At 37.1% G+C, this 24,553-nt stretch overlaps 1 protein-coding gene and 1 non-coding gene across 7 annotated transcripts in view; one reads left to right on the top strand and one right to left on the bottom strand.

Moving 5' to 3' along the window:
* ZFAND6 (zinc finger AN1-type containing 6) overlaps nucleotides 1-24,553 on the top strand; it is a 75,388-nt gene that overhangs the window by 48,562 nt on the left and 2,273 nt on the right. For 3 of the 6 annotated variants that reach the window (XM_068559040.1, XM_068559056.1, XM_068559048.1), the window contains exons 2-6: nucleotides 2,433-2,555; nucleotides 10,481-10,651; nucleotides 11,918-12,026; nucleotides 12,921-13,021; nucleotides 23,162-23,275. In XM_068559040.1, the coding sequence (XP_068415141.1) occupies nucleotides 10,498-10,651; nucleotides 11,918-12,026; nucleotides 12,921-13,021; nucleotides 23,162-23,275 (478 nt within the window). In that variant the 5' untranslated portion in view covers nucleotides 2,433-2,555; nucleotides 10,481-10,497. The remainder of the gene's footprint in view (nucleotides 1-2,432; nucleotides 2,556-10,480; nucleotides 10,652-11,917; nucleotides 12,027-12,920; nucleotides 13,022-23,161; nucleotides 23,276-24,553) is intronic. The other 3 variants (XM_068559065.1, XM_068559082.1, XM_068559074.1) reach the window with 2 other exon arrangements.
* Nucleotides 4,518-4,624, bottom strand: LOC137754526 (U6 spliceosomal RNA). The gene has a single exon (XR_011071870.1). It is a non-coding gene; the product is annotated as a U6 spliceosomal RNA (small nuclear RNA).

The raw sequence follows: 24,553 nt of genomic DNA, 5'->3' as shown, positions 1-24,553 counted from the left end.
GATCCTTAATTTAATCATCTTTTGCCATATAAGGTAGTATTCAGAGGTTGCAGAGATTAGCACATAGACATGTCTTTGGGGCTACCATTTAGCCCAGTATAGCAGGCAGTACTAAGTATTGGTGAGGTATGGAGTAACCGGAATGCTCATACATTGCCAGAGGCTCTAACGTTGCCAGGAGTGTGTAAATTTGTATAACTGCTTTGGGAACTGGTAGTATCTGCTTAAAGGTGAACATACATATACCCTATGACCCAACATGTCCCCTCCTAGGTATATACTGAGCAGAAATGCGTATGTATGTTAGTCAAAAAACACATACAATAATGTTCATAACAGCAATATTTGTCATAGTAATAAGCTGGAAAGTTCCCAAATCCCTATCATCGCTAGAATAGATAGTGGTTTAGTCATGCAGTGTAATATACTAGATAGCAAAGAGAAGGAATGGACTGTGGTTAGACACATTAGCATGGTTGAATCTCAAAAACAATTTGAGAGAAGCCAGACACAATGTGTGTACACTGTATAATTCCATTTATTAAAAGTTCAAGAATAGGAAAAGCTAATCTAGGGTATTAGAAGTCAGCATAGTGGTTATCCTTGGGGAAAGGATAATATTTGGAAAAGAGCATGAGGAAGCTTTTGAGGCGTACTGATGATAATCTGTTTCTTGATTGGGGTGCTTAGTTACCGAGTTGTGTTCGATTTGTGAAAATTTAAGCTTTACACTTGGGACTTGTATATGTTTAAAGAAGAAAAGAATGGGAGTTGTTGGTTACTTTTGTAGGTTTCTTTACTATAGGACATCTCAATTGAACTAATGGAGTATCTTTCATTTTGATATGCATGCATTGATTATTCTGTTCTGTTTGAAAGTTTTAGTAGAGCAACTTGATTATAACATTTGTAAGGACTTTGAATTGCAAGTGACAGAAGCCCAAAGCAAACTAAAGCAAAATGAGAATTTGTTCACATAACTGGGAAGTCTGAGGGGTGGAGCTGTCCTCAGTAAGCCTTTGTCTTGGCTGTCTCCTTCCTACCCATTTTGGCTTTGCTTACCTTATTTTAATTAATTATGTGGACTCTTTCTCCATTGTGGCAGAGACGGCCACCAGCAGCACCAGGTTTACATTGTATTGTCTTCAGTGTAATCTCAGAGCAAAGTCTGCCTCTTTCCCAGTAGCACCAGTAAAATCCAGGGAGGAATGAGTGATTGGCTCAGACTGAGACATAATGCCCAGGCTTGGATCACGTGCCCACCACTGAGACAGGTCTGGCCCTGAGGAGGAGGGGTTAAGCCTACCCAAAGCAAATGAAATGGTCTTCCCACAGGAAAGAGAGGTTGTGTTAATCTGAAAGAGGAAGGAAACATACCAGGCAGACAGAAACTATCAGTTTCAGGAATATGGATGTCTTCCCAGTCCAGTTATTGAATGATTTTATAATTATTAAGACACCACGGATTTTATTTAGCCTTGGTGAATAGAAAACTGTGTGCTAAAATAGAGGACAGTTTGTACTAAGAACATTACTGTCATTTTTCACATCATAGCTACAACTCTGTATAAACTATACCTGGTGATACAGATTTGGATGAAATATTGCCTTTCATAGTTCTTTCCCCTTATTGGGTGATGAACATATACTTAAATAAGAGATGAGGCTTAGCAAGAGCAAACAATACTTTAAATTTACATTGCTTGGATTAGAGAATCCCACAGTTAATATTACCTGTGCTTGAGTCCCATGTCTACCTAGACTCCCCACATCTTCTTCAGTGATGATTGCATTAAAGTCATTTGCTTATTTAATCCAGAGGTTGGCAGACTTTTGGTTCATCACCTGTTTTTGTTCAGCACATGAGCCAAGAATGGTTTTTGCATTTTTAAGTGGTGGGAGGAAAAATCAAAAGAGGGACATTTTATAATGTGAAAATTCTGTGAAATTCAAATTTTGGTGGCCATAAGTATAGCTCATTTGTTTACATATTGTCTGTGGCTGCTTTTACATGACAACAGCCGAATTGAGTAGTTGTAACAGAGACTGTATGGCCCTGAAGCCTAAAATATTTACTGTCTGGTCATTTACCGAAAGGTTTGCCAACCACTGATTTACACATTTTTGGGCAGAATGTGACAAATTAGAGTCAGATGATGGGAATGCCAATCAGAGTTTTTCTGAAACCTGTCTTCTTCAACTGGAAACACTTATAGTGGCTTCTTTTTGTGAGATTTATCATACCAGTCAATGAAAACTTTCCTTATATCAATAACTGGGAGGTTTGTATATATTAGAATTAGCTTTGGAGTCTCTTATCCTTACATAACGTAGTATGTTGAAATTGATGAATTATTTGCTGGGAAGGAATATGTAGTATCCTCAAAGATGTATTCTCATGTTAGCTGGACTCGTGCCTTTTTGTCTTTCAGCCCAAGAAACAGCAGGAAAGACAACCTGACATAGGGAACGGGGACTGCTATACAGAGAGAGAACTACAAAGCATCCTCAGTGCAGTAAGAACCCTAATCCAAAGTCCCTATAATTTTATCAGAGTGAGTAGCATTTGTCCCAACTGTTCTATATTGAGTCATACTTTCTGATCTATTTGTTTTATGAACTTTCCTAGATATTTTGTAATCTCTGCAAAGGTTCTTGACCTCCAGAACATAGGTATGTTGCCCATATGATAGGTATCATCATAGGTTAAGATTAGGTAACTGAAAGTGAAGGTAGCCTTGAATTGGAGAGTATAAGCTCTATCTAAGAGGGTCCTAACTGATTGGTTTTAATTTGAGGAACATCAGTCCACTGTTGTCAGGTCTTGCTGTTTTTCAAGAGAAGCTGGAAACCTGGGATTTTTATTTGACATTCCCCAATTTCTGAATGCTAACAATTAATTTTTAAAAATTAGTATGTGCTGGCTTACCAAACATGCCTGTGGGTCAGATTTAACTTGTTTGCCAGTTAACAACTTCTGTATTTAAGTCATCATTATAAATTATATATCCTCCCTATTTATTTCAGGAGGAGGGAGAAGAACAATGAAATGAAAAATTGTATGTGCCTTTTGTAACTGGCTTGGGTTACTGATCATTCTTGCTGAATGACTGTTTCAGTATATAAATTATGAGTACTGTGATTGAAACATTTTTCATCAATCTGTTTTCACCCCTTTTCAATGGAAAATAACCATTTTTTGCCTGACGTGAATACTTTTAACAATAATGAAATGTGTTTATTCAACAAAATATTTTGTAATATTCATATTAGGCATAAAGGGGATTTGAAGAAGAAACTGTTTAACTGGGAAATGATTTGTATACCTGTAAAGCACTTGGGTAATGGTAAGCTTAAGTGCCCCAAAAGGGTGGTGTACAGACAGCTTCTGTAGAAATACAGAGCAGAGGAGGATCGAGGTGGACAGAAATGAACCCAGAAGAAGTAGAATTTAAGCTGATTGCTGAATAAGAGTGTTATAGGCAGAGTGAGGAAGTGGACAACGTTTACGAAGGAAGGAGCAGTGTGAGCTAGAAGCTTGTTTCCAGCAACGAGGATGATTTGTTTCAAACAGGCGCAAAAGGGGACCCTCTGCTTTTAGGCAGAGCAGAGTTACTGAGTTTCTGTTAGGTGCCAGGCACTATATGGAAGCTTTCTATATACATTGTCTTAAATAAATATGAGCACACTTTTTAAAATAATTAATTAATTAATTAATTAAGTTTTGGCTGCATTGGGTCTTTGTTGCTGCGTACAGCTTTCTCTAGTTGCAGCGAGCGGGGGCTACTCTTCGTTGCGGTGCACCGGCTTCTTGTTGCGGAGCACGGGCTCTAGGCGCGCGGGCTTCAGTAGTTGTGGCTCGTGGGCTCTAGAGCGCAGGCTCAGTAGTTGTGGCACATGTGTTTAGTTGTTCCGCGGCATGTGGGATCCTCCAGGACCAGGGCTCGGACCCGTGTCCCCTGCACTGGCAGGCGGATTCTTAACCACTGTGCCGCCAGGGAAGTTCTGAGCACACCTTTTTTTTTTTTTTAAACATCTTTATTGGAGTATAATTGCTTTACAATGGTGTGTTAGTTTCTGCTGTATAACAAAGTGAATTAGCTATCCGTATACATATATCCCCATATCCTCTCCCTCTTGCGTCTCCCTCCCACCCTCCCTACCCCACCCTTCTAGGTGGTCACAAAGCACCGAGCTGATCTCCCTGTGCTATGCGGCTGCTTCCCACTAGCTATCTGTTTTATGTTTGGTAGTGTATATATGTCAATGCCACTCTCTCACTTCGTCCCAGCTTACCCTTACCCCTCCCCGTGTCCTCAAGTCCATACTCTACGTCTGCGTCTTTATTCCTGCCCTACCCCTGGGTTCTTCAGAACCTTTTTTTTTTTAAGATTCCATATATATGTGTTAGCATACGGTATTTGTTTTTCTTTCTGACTTAGTTCACTCTATATGGCAGACTCTAGGTCCATCCACCTCACTACAAATAACTCAATTTCATTTCTTTTTATGGCTGAAAAAATATGGAACGCTTCACGAATTTGCGTATCATCCTTGCGTAGGGGCCATGCTAATCTTCTCTGTATCGTTCCAGTTTTAGTATATGTGCTGCTGAAGCAAGCACCTGAGCACACTTTTAAGGAGTTGAACTTAAGGAAGTTTAGTAACACGTCCAAGCTCTTAATAGGTAATTAAAACGGCAAAACTGGGATCTGACCCCAAGCCTGTTCACTTTTCACTCAGCATACTTTCCAGGGAAATTGGGCTGGTTAAGGTAAAGTATGTAGAGCATGAATGCCAGGTCTAGTACTCCTTTCTGGGGAAATTATTTAGTAACTAAAACAGAAGTAATATGATGAGAACTGGGTGTTTTAGGAGAATTTAAATAAGTGGATTGTGAGGAGAGGCAGTAAAACAGAAGAAAAAAACTGTTAAAATAACCCAGGTGTGAAGTGATGAGTCAGAATTGGGATGCAAAAGAAAAGAGCATGAGATATTTCAAAATGAAAATTATTGGAACTTGGTGACTTAAAATTCTAGGGGATGAAGCAGAGGGAAATAAGTTTAATTGACATGTATTTGCAGTTATAATTGAGTCTATGTTGCATTCATTCGTTGCAGTCTATGTTGCATTCATTCATTGCTGTCCTTTTGTCAGAATTTTAATAATTGATAATGAATTTTCTTTGCAATCTTAAAATATTTGATCTTGAATTTTTATGCTAATGAGAATTTTTAGGTTAAAAGACTTAAAGGAAAAACAAATTTTCTCAAGAACTTGGTTAAGCTAATTAAAGCTGCATAATATCTTAAGGTTGAATAAATGAATGAAAGTTTAAATTATCTTTAAATGAAAAGAATAAGAATTCATGAATGCTCATGAATTTATGTTTGGCAGGGACAGGATGGACTTTGAAAGTCATTCTCTTTGTTTTTTTAGATCAAAAAAAGGACATTGACCTAATTGCTTACTAGATATGTGACCTTGGGCAAGTTATTCAGTCTCTTTGAATATCAGTTTCCTCATTTAAGAATGGTGATATCAGTAATACCAACATCATAGGGTTCTGGAGAGAATTAAATGAGATAATATAAATAAAACAAATAAGGGCAGTTTTTGGCCCATAGTAAACTCTGAATAACTAAATACTATCCGAGTGGGGTAGAGAGGACAGTCAGTTGTAGGTTTGATTATGAATGTTAAGAGTCAGAAATCACATTTTCTGAATTCTCTTTAATTTGTAATTTTTCCTTTTTTTTAATTATACCATGCTAATCCATTTTTCTCTGTATGTCTGGTAATCTCATTCTTTACCTCCTTGGGTTTGTAGTTTTATAATCCCACAATACATAGAGCAATTAAGGAATTGCTCTGCCTTCTCATGCTCTTTCCTCTTTTCCTTCCTGAATGCCAGGCTAATGGGCCCTCCAAATTGTTTACCTACCAAAAAGGAACAGTAGCAAGGGGATGCAAGATTTCCAGTTTCTCCATAGCTACCCCATCTTTGCCACTACCCATAAAGATAAACTAAGATACCCTTTTATGGCTTTTGGTCTTTTCCTGAATCTTCATGGAAAGGTACATTTTGTGGCCTAAAAATGAAAAACTAATGCTGATTCTTTTCCTTTTTCTCTTTCTCTCTCTCTCTGTCTCTTTTTTTCTTTTCTTTTTAAGTAACCTGTGAAATCTTTTGTGCTTTTTATCTGCCAGGATAATAGCTTTTTATAAGAAAGCTCTTGACTTATGAAAATAATTGCTAGTTTGCTACTGTGCAGGGCAGTTTGGCTTGGGGAAATTGCTAGTGTTACATGTTTTAAATTTTAGTCTTACTATTCAGAAGCAGGGATTGTGATATAAAAAACTTGGTGGTCATATTGTACTTTTAATCTGTGAATATTTACTTGAGTTTTTATAGAAATAAGATATTTATCTTCTCTGGATGCTTGTACATTGCCAGCATATACTGAAAGATTTATCAGTACCAGTGGGGAAGGTTCTTTAATTCTTATAACATATCATTTTAATGTCATTAATAGGTAACATAGAATAGTTGGTGATTTAGAACAGTGTTTCTCAAGAATTCCCTGGCAGTCCAATGGTTAGGACTCGGCGCTTTCACTTCCCAGGTTCCATCCCTGGTAAGGGAACTAAGATCCCACAAGCTACATGGCTCAGCCAAAAAAAAAAGTGTTTCTCGATCTTTTTTCCTTTATTGCCCTCCCCCCCATCCCCAGGAGCCTTTTAAAACAGTTTTTTCCTAATTGGCTTCCTACCTCCATAAAATTTTAATTCCACATATATATAATAGTTATCTATTTATGTATTATATGTATAGCTGTGTTTTATACATAAATAGTAAGGGGTTTTTTTTTTGTACTCCCATTCCCCAAAGAATCAGTGTTTGCCTTCTTGAGGTGATTCTGCCTGCATCGATGGTTTACAGCAGTGGATTCTCAAAATTTTTGGTTTCAGGACCTTTATATTCTCTAAAATTATTGAGCACGTTGAAGAGCTTTTGTTTATGTCTGTCATATCTAGCGAAAATTTTATCATGTTACAAATTAAAGTGAGAAAAATCACAAAATATTTATTAATTTATTTAAAAGTATTTTATGAAAAACAACCATTTCTCCCTCCCCCCTGCCCAAATGGTTTGGTGAGAAATGTGGCATTGTTACACATTTTTGCAAATCTCTTTAAGGTCTGGCTTAATAGCAAACAGCAGGATTCTCATAGTTGCCTCTGCATGCATTCTGTTACAATGTTAAAAAGAAAAGCTGGTGTCATACAGATACATAGTTGGAAAAGGAAGGAGTATTTTAATAACATTTTCAGATAATAGAGGTTTCTCTTCTTTGATATTACACCAAAATGTAAGCATTTGTAGTTTCTTAAAGGGATAGTTGCAGTGTAGAATCTCATACTATATAAAAACCTTTTGTCTGTTACTCTAAAATCCAGTGTTCTTTCCCTTTGAATAAATCTTTTGTTCATGAATAATTTTGTACTATCATACATTGGTCACTTAGGAAATATTGGTTTACTGACTTATGCAGACCTTCCAAATGTCGATAATAGTACCAACTACTCACATGTCATTAATATAACCACTGACCTTATCAAAGACTCTCTAAAAATTGGAGATACTTGTCAAGCTTTTTTTCATTGGAATGTTGTCCTCAGCAATAAATAGTATTAGTTATTTTTCTTGAAGTGACAGGCTTATTACTTCATTCATTTTTGAGAAAATATCTGCCACATACTCAAGTCTGAATAACCAGAGTTTATCAGTTGTTCTTTGAAATAAAAAGCTTGTTCTGTGAAAAAGGTGACTCGGTTAGGTTGTAACTCAGACAGTTGCACAAGTGCTTTTTCTTCAGTCATCATACTTTTTATATGCAGCAGGAATGCTTTATGTGTACTTCCCAGTTTGTCACAGAAAATATTAGCAAGACGTGTGTGTTCAGGCTCAAGATTTAATAAAATTAATAATTTTATTGTGACAGTGTGGTGATGAAGAATACAAGGTAGTATACTTCAGTGCCACTGTCATGGTTTGGCTCCTTGATGAAGCTCCAGGTTTTTACCCACCGTTGCTTTTGCACCACAAATGCACATGTCAACATGGTGGAAAAGGCAAATAACTAGTTAGCATTAGTATGAAAACAGTTTTGACCTCCCCAGGGGTCCAAGGAGCAAACTTTGAGAACCACTGATTTAGAGCTTGGACTTCTACTGCATCTCAGCTGCATCACTTATTAGCTACATCCATGACCTTGAGCAATTACCCTGATTCCAAACCAGACAGACACACTATCCCTCATGAATATAGGCCCCCAAAATCAACAGAATGTTTGCCATTTGCTTTTCTATCCTAACATTGTTAATGGTTTTTTTTAGTTTGATACACTGTATATGTATTTACAGAACTACAGGAAAGGGAGGGTTTAAAAAAGTAGCATATATATAAAGCAGAGCAGCCAAGATTAGATTCTGAAATGACTTGCCATCATGAAGTAAAAAAGATGTTGGTCAAAATCCCAAATTACGTTCCTATGTCTAAAGATCTTTTTCTTTTTTTTGCAAATTTTCCTAAGGGTTTTAATTAATTAATTTATTTATTTTTGGCTGTGTTGGGTCTTCGTTTCTGTGCGAGGGCTTTCTCTAGTTGCGGCAAGTGGGGGCCACTCTTCACCGCGGTGCGCGGGCCTCTCACTATCGCGGCCTCTCTAGTTGCGGAGCACAGGCTCCAGACACGCGGGCTCAGTAGTTGTGGCTCACGGGCCCAGTCGCTCTGCGGCATGTGGGATCTACCCAGACCAGGGCTCGAACCAGTGTCCCCTGCATTGGCAGGCAGATTCTCAACCGCTGCGCCACCAGGGAAGCCCTAGATCTTTTATTTATATTCCTAGGCCTAAAGGTCTAAAGATTCTCAACAGTTTTAGGTTTTTCTTTTTAAAGGCAAATGCTAAACCTGCTTTGTTTTGTAATCGAGTCAAATGCATTATTGCTCTTGGTTCTGAAATTTGCATTAAATACCCTCCCCCCATTCCACAACTGTCTTTTCAAATAATTTAGGTGAAGAAAAAAAATCTGTTAATGGTAAACAGTGAATGTTTATCAATTCAGGGAAACTTCAGTGGCAGAACAGTGTCCTTCTTTGCTTAGTCTTATCCTGTATGATCTTTGAACATACACTCATCTGTAAATACACATACACGCATTTTGGAGGAACCTTCATTTCATTTGGGAGACTTTTGTTTTGTTTTGTTTTTTAATAAAGTGAGATAGAACCTCTTTTTACCTTCTCATGTTATTTATGCCAAAGAACCACTTGCTGTATGGGAGAAATGGCACATGGAGTTCTTCCATCTGCTGTAATTGATTATTGCCTGTGTGGCTCCCAAACAGTTCCTCTGCCTGTTAGTTTTTAAATTTCAAATACTCTAAAAATAAATAAATATTGTTCCCAATTACATAAGTAGTATCTTCATTTAAGAGGATTTTAAAAGTACAGAGAAGGTACAAATCAGAAAAAAAAAATCAGTTAGCTTTGCCATCCTTGGATATATTCTTTCTTATCCTTATTGATGGTTAATAGATGCCTTTTTTTGTCCTAATTGGCAACATATTGTATATACATTTCATATTGTGCTTTTTCATTCATTATCAGCAATTTCCTCCAAAAAGAATTCTAAAATATTTTAAATGACTGCTTAACTTGTGAAAAAAATCCATTCTCCTAATGTTAGATATTTAAGTTATTTTAAGTTTGTCAGCATTATAAATATGCTGTAAAACACATCCCGTGTGTGTGTGTATGTATATATATATATACATATGTATATATAATTTTCTCCTGATTATACCCTAGTTATTCTGTTGAACGAGAATGATTGGTTCAAAAGGGCAATCTTTTACAAGGCTCTTAAGGTGAGTTGCCACATAGCTTTCCAAAAAGATTGACCCAACTTCTCATTTTACCATTGTTCTGCCAGTTTCTCCACATCTTCACCAGCATTGATATTATGTTCAATGCTTTTTAAACAGAAAACATTATGCAAGTTAAAACATGAACTTTTAGCAAAAGTTTAAATGCTTAAAAGTTAATAATACAACACATAGCAGACTGTGTATTTCTTATTACTAGGAGTCCAAGCTGAACCTAGACTTAAAGGATTTTCCTTAACATTCTGATGGTGCAGAGTCTTTAGTACAGATACCCTTCTCTGGTTCATAACATTTTTTGAACCAGTACAGACCTACTTGTATAGAGTGGGTCGGAGATAAAAGTTTAGTTTGTATCCTTTTGATCTTTATTTTTTTCTGTCTCTACCTCAGCCTATGTGTTGAGACAGCTGCACAGAGTGGTTTAGGGCAGAGTATAAGTGCATTTTCCTTTATTATATAAAGCAAATTTGGATAATGTATGATTGTAGTGTGTGTCTGAGTTCTTTGCTAATTCTGTGTAAATTTCAGGTGTGCAACAGAGGAACATGGCTCAAGAAACTAATCACAGCCAAGTGCCTATGCTTTGTTCCACTGGCTGCGGATTTTATGGAAACCCTCGTACAAATGGCATGTGTTCAGTATGTTATAAAGAACATCTTCAAAGACAGAATAGTAGTAATGGTAGAATAAGCCCACCTGGTAAGTAATTCTTACCTGGTAAGTAAAACACAGCACTATTCATAATTGAGATACACCTGAATAGCACAGGGTACCCAGTACCTTTTTCTGCTTTCACATTTTACTTCTATTACTACACTTACATCAGGAAAATGTCTCATTACATATTGTGATTATCAGTGGTAGGGAAACAGGAATAGGAGTGTCTTTACCCATTGAAAAGAACTACTTCTTACTTGCTGTGTTAGAGAATTCTATTATCTTATTAAAATAGAGGCACACTTCATTCAAGTATATATAGCTGTCTTGGAAAATAAGGTGTAAGGGCGTGAGCGCTGTACGAGGACCTTGCTTCTTTTATCTAGGATGACTTTTGAAGCCAAGACAGTTGTAGAAGGAAAGAGTGAGTTATATATAGCCACAGCTGACTGTAGAAAAAGCCTTTCTCTATTAGGAAGGAGAGGTGTAACAGTTTGACTCAGAGAAAGGGATGTTCATCCCCAGTTCATTTGAGTTCTTTATGCATTTTTATGTCAAAGGATTCTCCTGGAATTGAAGTGGCTTTTGTTTCAGTAGTTGTGTAAGAAGGATCATGAGGATTTTGAGTATAAGCTTTGCAAAAGTAAAGTGTTAATGGTACTCATCTAGGATAGTTCTCATGTAGGTTAATGCCTAAATGTATAGGTTTTTGTGGTGAATGAAAGTGCAGGCTGTTATTAGTTCATTTAAAATTGTGTGTAGAGTCTTTCTCATCATTACTTCGTGTTGAAGCCAAAAGCTAGAATCATTTAATCAAAACTTCTTTACTTAAGGCTAAGATCAAATGAATATAAATTGTTTTTTTTTTAATATATAAATTGTTTTTTAAGTCATCATCTACATTTCTGCCTTTCAAAGAACAAGTAAAATAATATAATCTGAGCACAGATTTTAATTTTGAACTTATGTTTGCCTTACTGCTAAATTCCTTTTTATTTGAAATATTTGTGCGCTAGTACTTGGAAGACATTTGTGAATTAAAGGGTTTGGGTAATAATCAGTCCTAAGAAATAGTAGTTTAATTTTGGATATATACATTTTGTATATGGTTTCCTTGGTTAAAATCAGCATTCTTTTCATAGGAAAACTATTGAAAAAATTTTAACTAAAGTAATGAACCGGCACATTATATAGTAAAACAAAATCCATATACTATATTTCTTGGAAAACTGATCTTGATTTTTGTAGATGAGGTGTTGGCCTGCCCAGGGTACAGAGTCACTAACCTGAGATGTGGTCCTGTTACAGCACCTTCTGTCAGTAGTCTGTCTGAGTCTTTACCAGTTCAGTGCACAGATGGCAGTGTCCCAGAAACTCAGTCGGCGTTAGACTCTACATCTTCATCTATGCAGCCAAGGTAAGATGTAGCCTCTGAAGTGTGATTGGAAAGCTATTGAAAAATAAAGCATATATTCCATATGATCAGTTCTGTTAAGAAGGAAAACTATGTAAAGTCACTTTAGGATTAACTGGCATAAAATTGTATCTGTCTCATTATTATTAGTGACTAGTCAGAAAAATCTTTTTATTGGGTTTAAATTGGGGTGGGAGTAGGGAGTTGTCTTTTAAGTCTCAGATTTCCTTTCAGACAGGTTTTTCTTTATTTCTCTTCATAATATATCCTGACCAACCCTTGAAGTCCTTCTGAAGCATGTTCAGTTCTTCTAGTCATAGGCTTATTATGCAAGTACTAGTGCTTTGTATTAAAAAGTACAGTCTTGTCACAGGTTCTCTTCGTTTAATATCATGATGTGGTACTGATATCTATTTGTATTGTAGTGTATTTTTTCTTTTTAACGTTGAAGTCACATCATTTAGAAGCCTGAAAACACAGAAATGTTTGTTTTATTCTTACTCTACTGTTAGGAAACAGATATTAAGTTTCTACTCTGAAGTTCCTTTTTCCAGTTTATGATGGGAGATGTTCAGTTCTGCTATGCCAGTGTATCATATACAACTTTGTATTAGGGTTCCTGAATCATGTCTTTATCATACTAGTTTTCATTTAGTGAATTCATACACAGTGTACATATACTGTTGCTTTATTTTCAAAGCAATAAACTTCTGGTCCAAATTGGTCTCAAGTTTCAAAGCTCTGTAGTTATGTTTAAGTTATAAAAAAAAAGTATCTCTGATTAATTCTTGTCTTAATGATCTACTTACATATGTGAACTCTTACTTATTAATCACTTTAGTTACTATTCACGCATAGAGATCATCTTTTAAAATCTAAATATTTTTGCTTTTCTAGCCCTGTATCAAATCAATCACTTTTATCAGAATCTGTAGCATCTTCCCAAGTGGACAGTACATCTGTGGATAAAGCAATACCTGAAACAGAAGACCTGCAAGGTTTGCACATGAACTAGCATATATTTTATCATTTATTTAACATTTGAATATTACAAGCCAGGCACTATCTTAGATGCGTATGTTTTTTAAATTACCTGCCTAAGATAACATATTTTTACATTTGTTTTCTTTATGAGCAGAATATTTTATATCCTCAAGTATTTAATTGACTGAAATGTTGGGAGCCATTTCCCACCTATATATAATTAGGTCATCAGCATAAACATAGAAAATTAAAAATCTGTTTTGTTTAAGAAATATAATTAAATGAATGAGTGGTGGTATTATACTTTTCTCTTTTACTGTTTTGCCCAATTTAACCTAAATACTATTTCCTCTCCCAGCAAACTGGGGCTACTGGTTTGAGAGGAATCTCTTGCTTTTGACTCAGGTTATGTAAGTGACTGATTATTTTGACTGGCAGTGACCCCCTCTTTCCCCGTGTGTGACTTCCAGCACAACAGTCACATTCAATTACTCTTATTTATAGCATGGTGTCTCTTGTTCTTGCCCATGCTCTTTATATCCACATTATGTGGATTAAAGTGAAGTGGATCTAGGAAGACTTGAAAATGTGTTTGAAGGCTTTCTTAGTGGGCAGAGATGGTGGAGGAGGCATTTAGGATGCTGTTAAAAATCTGTGCTTAGTTATATTCTATTACTGTGTGGAAACAATGTGTAAATTGAGAAGGATACTCTGGAAAGACAAGTCCAAAGATGAGCTGTATGTCATTTTACCTATGGCGCAATTTAAAGGGAGAAGATACCATGCCCAGTGAAACCTTCCATTGTACATGGTGTTCACAGGGTGGTGACAGATACATCTGGCAATCTTAGCTGAAGTTTGCTGAAGTTTAAATTTAGTTAAGCTGGCTAATTCCCCTTCCTCTGATTTCATGCCCAACAAATGATTGGCATAATTTGCCTCTTTGTAGATTTTGCTATAGAAAAATGTACTGTCTGGCCAACATAAGTATTCCAGTATAATATTGTAAATATTCATAAATAGTATGTGAATAATTTTTATTTTTTAGTTAAATAGGAAAGTTTAAGGACGGGCAGAGATAAGGAATATTTTAAAAGCAGAAATAGAAAAATTCCCCAAATCTAGTTATCCATTAGACATGGGAAATAAGACAGGGGTGGTATTAAAGCTTTCAGTTGTATGACAGTTGAAATGGCAATGGTGTGGTTGTTTGCGACTGGGAGGTTGAAAGAAGTAATGGTTAGACAAGATTTTAGATAGAGTAAATTGGAAGTGGTCAAATTTCAAAACTTAAAATCTCAATTGGAGGTTGTAGATAGTTAATAGGTATTTAAATGTATGATCAGTATTATGTCTGAGATTTGGAAGTCCTTGGCACAGGTTGAAAACGAGAGGCAAAATCAAGAAGAGCAAGTAGGATAATGAGTCAGCAAAGGGGACAGGAAGAAGTCATCTAGATCCTGGTTAGTTTTAGGCCACAGATGTCAACAGAGAATTTTCAAGAAGCAAGGGTTGCTTAGCAATTTTGAGAGAGAGCTAAGTTAGGAAGAATGAAAATAGGCTGCCAACCATGAAGGTGTTATTTATGTCTTACAATCAAACAAATTTTAGAATGTTGGTAGTGGGAAAATATATGCTGCTTAAGAATAAAATAGCAGGGATTTCCCTGGTGGTGCAGTGGTTAAGAATCCGCCTGCCAAGGCAGGGGACACGGGTTCAATCCCAGGTCCAAGAAGATCCCACATGCGGCGGAGCAACTAAGCCCGTGCACCACAACTACTGAGCCTGCACTCTAGAGCCCGCGAGCCACAACTACTGAGCCCATGTACTGCAACTACAGAAGCCTGCACACCCTAGAGCCCGTGCTCCTCAAGAGAAGCCACCGCAATGAGAAGCCCACGCACCGCAAAGAAGAGGTAGCCCCCACTCACCACAACTAGAAAAAGCCAACACACAGCAACGAAAACCCAGCGCAGCCAAAAATTAAATAAATAAATAAATAAATTTATTTCTTTTAAGAAAAAGAATAAAATAGCAGTTGTTTTGCAAGTTTGACAAAAAATGAAGATTGTAAGTTGGTGAACTAATGTAATAGGAAGTGACATTTATGGTGTATGGAGAACAATATAGTTTTCTCCACATAGCCCTAGATACATTAATGCAAACGGTGGTCTTGATGCCATATTAGGAGAAATTGTAGGGGGGTTTTAAATTGTATAGACTCCTTTTTTCACTGTAATTTCAATGACTTGTAAGTTAAACCAGTATTAACTTTTAAGTACCTTTTAAAAACTTAGCATTCATAATTTCAGCATAGCAGAATCTTTGAACAATCAGAGGTAAGTTTCATCTGAGTTTGAGAGGATTAGTTTTCAATGGGTAAAATCTCTTAACAGCCTAGTTTTTAAAAAATATCTTATACTGTTGAATTTAAAATGTCTTTTATTATAAACATGCACACGAATATGTGTGTGTATATATACACATACACTCATAACACATAATGTACTTGTGATTTCCCTATTTGATAGGAACAAATGCAGAGAATATTTTTTCCATCTACTTAATAGATGGACGAAAAGAGAAGAAGTCTTTGACTCAAGTCCTGTGGTCATTTGAGCTGTAACTGGAACCTAGGCACCTGACTCTAGACCATTATTCTTTCCACTAGACAGTTGTGGTGCTTCCTGGACTAGGATGTCCTTGTGTGTGTTTCTGTTGCCATATCCAGCCCTCCCTCAGTTCCCAGGGTAGGATCAACTGGTTTGGTGACCTACCCAGGTATCTGTTTTCTTCCTTATTATTCCACTTGTATTCCTCAAGGGAAATTTTTTTAGATAGGAAGATCATCCCAGGTGGAAGAGGGTACAAGAGTAGCATCTGTGTGCCTAAGCCAGAATTTCCTAACATTGTTGTTGGAGTTTTCAGAATAGTGTCCTTGAAACAGCTTTTTTTCTCTGTAGGTATTCTGCTTATAATTAGGTAAGTTGCCACCAGGTGGGTGGTACTGCTTCCATTTTGTCCTCATGGCTCTGAATAATTTTTCTCCTGTTTAACGGAGAAGCTCTGAAGAATTTTTTTCATGTTTACCTGAGAATTTACCATATTACTGCATCTTTCTCGTTTAATTATGCCTTTTAGCTTAATAAACAACGGTACCTCACTTACACAGTATCAGTTAGGAATGACAGATTTCCAGTTTATGAAAGCTTAGCTTTGTATTTAAAAAAATTTTTTTTAAGTTTTTTTTTCCGGCTGCGTTAGGTTTTTGTTGCTGCACACGGGCTCTCTCTAGTTGCCGTAAGTGGGGGCTACTCTTCGTTGTGCGCGGGCTTCTCATTGCGGTGGCTTCTCTTGTTGCGGAGCACGGGCTCTAGGTGCGCAGGCTTTAGTAGTTGCGGCATGCAGGCCCGAGAGCGCGCAGGCTTCGGTAGTTGTGGTGTGTGGGCTCAGTAGTTGTGGCTTGCGGGCTGTAAAGCGTGGGCTCAGTAGTTGTGGAGCACGGGCTTAGTTGCTCCTCGGCATGTGGGATCTTCCCAGACCAGGGCTTGAACCCCATGTCCCCTACATTGGCAGGCGGTTTCTTAACCACTGGACCACCAGGGAAGTCCCAGCTTAGCTTTTTAAAAATGAAAACTTTTAAGTGTCTTTGTGCGCTCTAAACTATCATGCTTCATTTCTATTAGAACAATATGCTTAACTTCAGTTAACCTCTCAGTCCCTCAGATATTGGAGCAGAGTAAAAAGAATACGGAATTTGGATTCAGAAGTTCTGTTCTCATATCTTGATACCTCCTCTTCTCTGAACCTTATTTTAATTACTTTTGAAGGAGAATAATAACCATGTCCACCTTAGAAGTTATTAGAAGTCAGTGAGATAATGAAGATGAAATGTGTTTTGTTAATAACTACAAAGGATATTCTTATTCTGTATAATCCCAGTGTTTTGGGAGGCTTAGCATAAGAGAATATGGAAGCTTTCCAGCAGTAGAATGTAATCATGACTAAGGTGGTGAGCTCTCCATCACAGAAGTGTTTTCAGAGAGCTGACTTATTGTCAGGAACAAAGTAGAGGGGATCCCTGCACTGAGTGGCAGAGTAAATTAGAATTCTCATAATCTTTTCAGCTCTGAGGGTTCCTTTCTTCATACCAAGCTGAATTGTCAGATCAGTTGTTCAGAACAATCAGAGAGGAATAGTCCCTTTCAACTAAAAATCAGAAATTTGTATGGATTAAAAATCAGAGATTGATTTTTAAAGAGTGGGTGATAATAGCCAATACAATCTGGACAAAGTTGGAGGACTAACAATTCCCAATTTAAAAACTTAATACAGGCTACAATGATCAGGACTACATGGTACTAGTATGAGATGAGGATAGTCATATAGATCAATGGAATAGAATTGAGGGTCCAGAAATAACATTATCACATTTACAGGTAATTGATTTTCCAACAAGGTGCCAAGATCATTCCATAGGGAAAAAACATATGATGCTGGGCCATTTAAACAAATAAAGTTGGATCCCTACCTCACACCGTACACAAAAATTTACACAAAATACATCAAAGACCAATATGTAAGAGCTAAAACTATAAAACTTGTAAGAGAAAACAGGCATAAATCTTCATGACCTTGGATTAGTTTTCTTTAGACATGACACCTACAGCACAAGCAAAGAAAAAATAGACACATTGAACTACATCAAAATTAAAAACCTTTTTGCTTCAAAGGACTATCAAGAGTGAAAAGGCAACACAGAAAGGGAAAAAATTTGCAAATCATATATCTGATTAGAACATATAAAGAAATATAATTCTACAATAAAGACAACCCAATTTTTAAAAGGGCACAGGGTTTGAATAGGCATTTCTCCAAAGAAGATATAAAAATGGCCAAAGTGTTGTTAAGGATGTGGAGAGATTGGAACCCTCATTCATTATTGTTGGGAATGTAAAATGGTGCAGCCACTTTGGGAAACAGTTTGGCAGTTTAAAAAGTTAACTCAAAGTTAAATAGAATTAACTATATGACCGAGAAATTCCATTCCTAATTCCCAAGAGATTGAAAAAATGTGTTCACACAAAAACTTATATAAGAATATTCATAGCAGCATTATTCATAATTAACAAAATATGGAAAGAACCCATATGGCTGTCAACAGATGATTGGATAAACAAGAAGTGGTATATTCATACACTGGAATAGTGTTCGGCCATAAAAAAGAATGACGTTCTGATACGTGCTGCAACGTGGATGAACTTTGAAAATATACTAAATAAAAGAAGCCAGGTACAAAAAGCCAGCGTATTGTATGACTCCATTTATGTGAAAGATAGGCACCATGAAGAGGGCTTTTTTGCTGGAGAAGAGTTTGTAAAAGCAAAAGCATACTGGTAGGAAAACACGAAATTTGGGAGATAGAACAACAGTTGCTAGAGTGGCCAGTTCAGACAAGTATGTGTTGGAACTAAAGTTGGAAAGATTGTCTAGAATCAGGTCATGGAAAATCTCTAAGGTATTGGGTTCTAATCCATGATAAGGGAAGAGAGCCATTTTGAAGGTTGGTTGCTTCTTTTTGTTTGTTGTAAGATGGCACAAAGTTGTATTTTAAGGATTAATGTAACAGTATTTTGCCTCCAAATAGCTGCTGTTAGAAACTGATCTCATTTACAGAGCTGCTCTCTTCAGGATGATGGCCACTAGCCTCATGTGATCACTTGAAATGTGGCTAGTCCGAAGTTAGATATTTAGTGCATATTTATTTGCTAGTTACACTCTAGGTGTAACATATACAGTGCTTTTGAAGACTTAGTAGCAAAAAAGACAAAGTGAAATATTCTATTAATACTTTTCATATTGATTTTGTATTTAAATGATAACATAAATTAGTTTTATCTGTTTCTACTTTTTAACATACCTGCTAGAAAACATAAAATTAAATATATGATTCTCATTATTTTTTTTTGGACCCTATTAGCCCACTATGCAGGCTAATTTTTCTCTTGAATATTAAAAAATTTTTTCATTTTATAATGGATTTTTTTTTTTTTTTTTGGCTGTGTCGGTCTTCGTTGCTGCGCAAGATCTTCCTCTAGTTGCGGTGAGCGGGAGCTACTCTTTGTTGCAGGGCGCGGGCTTCTCATTGCGGTGGCTTCTCTTGTCACGGAGCACGGGCTCTAGGCGTGCGGGCTTCAGTAGTTGTGGCACGTGGGCTCAGTAGTTGTGGCTCAGGGGCTCTAGAGCGCAGGCTCAGTAGTTGTGGCACAGGGGCTTAGTTGCTTCACGGCATGCGTGATCTTCCCGGACCAGGGCTCAAACCCGTGTCCCCTGCATTGGCAGGCAGATTCTTAACCACTGTGCCGCCAGGGATGTCTTGTAATGGATTTTTGAGCTAAGAATAACATAAAGATCATTCTGTCCTCCCCCTTATTTTGCAGGTAAGAAAGTGAAGTCCAGAGAAGGGAAATGAATTTTATCCCAATGGGTCATTGTAAAAGTGTACATTTATTCACTAAATATCTGTTGAGCAACTGCTCTGTGTAAGCACTGGGTATACAGTGGTGAACAGAAATAGTCCCCACCCTCAGAATGCTTAGTCTAATACTTGAATGAGACTTGTCATGACAAGTTACATATATGGATATATGTTATATTATATATATAACATATATCCATATATGTAAGGAATATATGTTATATTACATAGATATTGTATCTACTGTAAGATAATGTTCGGGGATTGCGTATTAATGTCATCTTATGTTCAGTTTTATTTTTCACCATGTGTCTTGACTATCCCCCAAACAGGTAGTGCTAAATAGTTTTATGTATTTATTGTTATATTTGTGTACTTTTTTCTTTCTTTTCTTCCCTCCCTCCCTCCCCCCCTTCCTTCCTTCCTTCCCTCCCCCCCTTCCTTCCTTCCTTCCTTCCACAGGACCCAGAGCAGAGGGCCTTGTTCCTCTTGAATGTGGTCCTCCATGTGGGTAGTTAAACTAATTTTACCTGCCTGGTGCTTTTTGAAGGATCTTTAAAGTAGTGGCCAGAAGGCTTTGTCTAGTTGAGATTACCATTAAAAATTATTAGCAAGTGCTGTACAGTTTATCTCTCAGCCTTCATGCCATTGCATAGGCCTCCCAAATAGCCCTTTAGGACCAGTGGATGCAACACAGGCAGCCACCTGTTCTTAATCATTAACAAGTGGGTATTCTCTGTTTACAATTCTCAATTCAGAATATGAAAAACTGCCTAGTTCTGAGGAAACCGTCCTTATTTTGGCTTCAGGTTCAATAAGAGTATGGCCCTTTGGCCCTTAAGTCTACTGTATGGTTTGCTTGCTTGCTTATTTATTTATTTATTTAGTATGGCCCTTTTAAAAGATTGTTTCCTTTTACATAACTTAGAGTTTGATAATTATGGTTTGCTTTGATCTTAAATCTCACATGAAAATTGGGGAAACAGGAATAATTTCTAAGAATCTTAGACTTTTACAGAATACTGTTATCATCTTGCCCATGAATTCATTTGGTAAATGTTTAAATTCAGGTACCAGCCACTAACTGCAGGTAAGCTAAGGTTACCTTAGTCTGATGAGGATAGTGGACATTGGTCAGCCTCAAATTTGAACCCTAGTTTATAAGCTTTTAGCGTGCCACCTGATCCTTCACTTCAAAGGTTATGCAGTTACCTCAGTTAAAGAGAAACCATTTGCTTTGACAGATCTTTAGGGTTAATACTGTGAAATGTCTCTGTTGAGGTATACAGTAGCGTTTGTATCCATAGCAGATAAATGTATTTTCACTATTCTCCATTTCCAGATACCAAAGTTTGTGTCTCAGTAGTTAAATTGGTTTTGTTAAATATGTAATCTTGTGGGATAGTGGTGTTGTTACTGCCAGTAAAGCATTATTTATATTAGTATATTTGAGTATCAGACTTGCTTGGGAGAATAGGTATGCCTTATAGATGTCAAAGGTAATAAATAGAATAGATTCTTTTCTGATTGCAAGTTAACTATTTTTGAGCTCTTTACACACAGCCAAACCTTATCTGATAGTGTTCTAGGAGCTGGGGATAAAACAGTAAGTGAGATATTCAGCCCCTGCCCTCATAGAGCTTACATTCTAGGGGTATTTACTTATTAAAAATAAAAGGCTTTATGTATCCACATTTTGTTTCAAAAATAAAATGTAGATATTGGTAGCACTGTCTCCCCATCTAGCTTTAGAATGTCCAGGTGGAATAATCATGTTATAGAGTTCTTCATTCATGCATATTTATTTGTTAGTTTGTGGTGTTTTGCCTTTTGTCATATTTTGTTAAAATATGAGATAATGTGTTAACATAAGCAGGTTAAAATCTATTACATCAAATGTTTGAGCATCTACTGTGTGTAGTTCACTGTGATAGGTGCTGGAAATTCGAACAGGGAATAGGATGCTATCCCTCTCCTCAGCAGGCTTACAGTGTAGTTGGGGAAATGGAGCACATAAATACAATAGGTAAATAACTTAATACTAATTCAGTTCAACAGATATTTATTGAATGCCTGCTGTGTAGTAGGAGGCACTGGTAATAAGGATGAAAATGACAGGTTCCTGCCCTGAAAGGTTAAGGGCAGGTTAAGTCAAATAGGCATTTATAATATAATAGTACAGAAAGTGCTACCGGGCATAGTAGGGTTTCCTAGTCTAAGTTGTGGGGGAGGGAATGGAGTAAGAGTTGATAATATAAGCTTAAACAAAAAAGACACCTTGGAGTTAGCCAGGTAAGGAGGAGGGACAAGAGGGGCATAGGAAAATTGTTCCACATAGAAAGGACAACTTTTACAAAAAGCCCAGAGGTAAGAGAGAATTTAGTATGTTCAGGGAAACTGCAAATACTTCAGTATGGCTGAAGCATGGAGTATTGTTGATGAATGGTGAGAGACAAGGCTAGAAAAGAAGGATGAGAAAAATCCTGAAGGACCTCTGGGCTTTATTTATCCTGGGGGTTAGTGGGGAGTCGTCAAAGAATTTTAAACATTGGAGGGCACATCATTAGATTCTCATGTAAGGCAAATGATTTGGATGCAATGTGTAAAGCATGGATGGAAGAGGGGGCTCATGTGAAGTGCCCAGAATTTGGTAGAGAGTATTTAAGGGAATTAAGGGTAATCAGAGTGAAACATTGCAAGAGAACTGAGACAGGGTTTCCTGGAGGCTTTAAAGGGCAATTGACCTAGGTGAAATGAGAGAAAGGAAGCCCTTTTGAATTGGTTGTACACAGCAAAGGTACCTGGCATGGTCCCATAGATTGGTTAAGCAGTAGATTACTGAAGAAGAAGGACTGGTTGGTGATAAAGTTGGAGAGGTTAAATCCTTGATCCCTGGCAAGTCACTGACTGTTTTAGAACAAGACACCATGTCTGCTAGGTCACCTGATAGATTCTAACTCTAGTAACAGCATTTGGGAGGGCCAGGGTAGTTAGTGAGAGGGAGTGGCGGGGGTCACATTAGTTAGGATTTAGGGGCAATAATTAGACCTGAATTTTGGTGCAGCTGGCCTTGGCTTCAACACTTAAATCAATTTATTATCTTAATTATAACATTTTAATCAATTTGTCTTATTCTCAATATTTTAAAGGTTTTATATGAAACATTCTGAGAATTTTGAACATACTTAGTATTCCACTAAATCTTGGTTTCAAGCTTTTTCCCCTTATTGTCTTTGAAATGTATATAGTTCTGAGCTCAACAATATTTAGAAGTTTGCATGTGACCATTTTCTTACACACTCCCTTAGAATACCCAAGTAGTGTTTGTGTGTTGTATGTCTTTTATTGGTCAAATACATAATTATTAGAAATTTTAGAAAATATAGTGCTTTTAGAGTCACTTGTTAACATGTCAGTGTATAGTCTAGATTTTCTCCATGTGTGTATACATACATGCATACTTTACATACATATATGCATTTCACCAAAAGGGGGTCATATTATTTAAACTACTTTGTAACTTAATGTGAGCATCTTTCCATGCTAGTAAATAAGTAAATTACTCAGTTATCCTCTGAATAAACAGATCAGTGGGGGTGGGGTGAGGGATAACAACCACCCAAATTTCAAAATCTCATTGAATAATTAAATTTTACCACCTTCCTATTTTTATCAGCTTCAGTATCAGAAACGGCACAGCAGCCATCTGAAGAGCAAAGCAAGTCTCTTGAAAAACCAAAACAAAAAAAGAATCGCTGTTTCATGTGCAGGAAGAAAGTGGGACTTACTGGTAAGGGCCTAAATCACATGTTTTAAAATTAAGATTTTATTTATGATGATGCATGACTTACTATTAATGGCTTCAATTAAGATTGTTTCTGTTCCCATATGAGTTAATAATGGATATGCTTCACCTTCTGAATTTTCTTAAATAAAAGTAGCTTTAATTACATACCTAATAGTGAAATGAATAGCTTTTCTTTTAAAAAATTCATTTCAGCTGAGTTTGAGAATATTAGACAGGTAAGGTCAGTGCGCCAGGTGCTGTGAAAGGGCAAAGATGTGGCTCCTGCCTTCAGAGAGCCGAAATTGTTGTGTGTGAGAGAATATTTAAGTCCTTGGTGAGCTGTGAAGTACTTTCTCTATGTAAAGTGGCTAGTCCCAGGTTGTCATGAGGGTTCAGAGAGCTCATATATGGAAGGTGATAGCCGCGTGCTGCCATGCAATAAGTAATCAATACATGTTGACTACTGTAACAGAGCTGTTAGCTGGGATTGTTATTAAGAGAGGGAGAAGAAAGTGTTTGAAATATTACTTGGATATTTGGCAGAGTACATTTAAGTGCAGTCAAATAGATTTCTTTGGGAATTCAGGGATGGGTGTGATTAATTTATGTAAACGAAGAGGAGTAGAGGCCCATCAAAGTCATGAAGGTAGAATATTTCAGCTGGGTCTTGAAAGATGAGTAGGACTTAATAACTGATGGAAATGGGAGCATTTCAGGCAAAAAAAAAAAAAAAAATACCTTGAACGAAAGCTCACAGAAAGGATAGGGCATGTTTAGGGGACCATAAAAGGGGATTGTAGCACAAAATATGTGAAGAAGGGGGTTAGATACCACCATAGAGATAAGGCTCATGATGTGTACTGTGGTTAATTGATGGGGAACAGTTGCAGCTATAGTTACCATTTATTGTTTACTATGTGCCAGGCATTGTGCTGAATACTCTGCCTAAGAAATTGGCTTAAGAGGAAGTAATTTTTTTTTTTTTAATTTATTTTTGGCTACGTTGGGTCTTTGTTGCTGTGTGTGGGCTTTCTCTAGTAACAGTGAGCGGGGGCTACTCTTCATTGCTGTGCATGAGCTTCTCATTGTGGTGGCTTCTCTTGTTGCAGAGCACGGGCTCTAGGTGCGCGGGCTTCAGTAGTTGTGGCACATGGGCTCAGTAGTTGTGGTGCATGGGCTTAGTTGCTCCGTGGCATGTGGGATCTTCCCAGACCAGGGCTCAAACCCGTGTCCCCTGCATTGACAGGCAGATTCTTAACCACTGTGCCACCAGGGAAGCCC

This window comes from Eschrichtius robustus, chromosome 1 (genome assembly GCF_028021215.1).
Source record: "Eschrichtius robustus isolate mEscRob2 chromosome 1, mEscRob2.pri, whole genome shotgun sequence".
NCBI classification, from domain to species: Eukaryota; Metazoa; Chordata; class Mammalia; order Artiodactyla; family Eschrichtiidae; genus Eschrichtius; species Eschrichtius robustus.
Note: the sequence above shows the minus strand (reverse complement) of the source record. Positions and strands in the feature narration are given on the sequence as shown.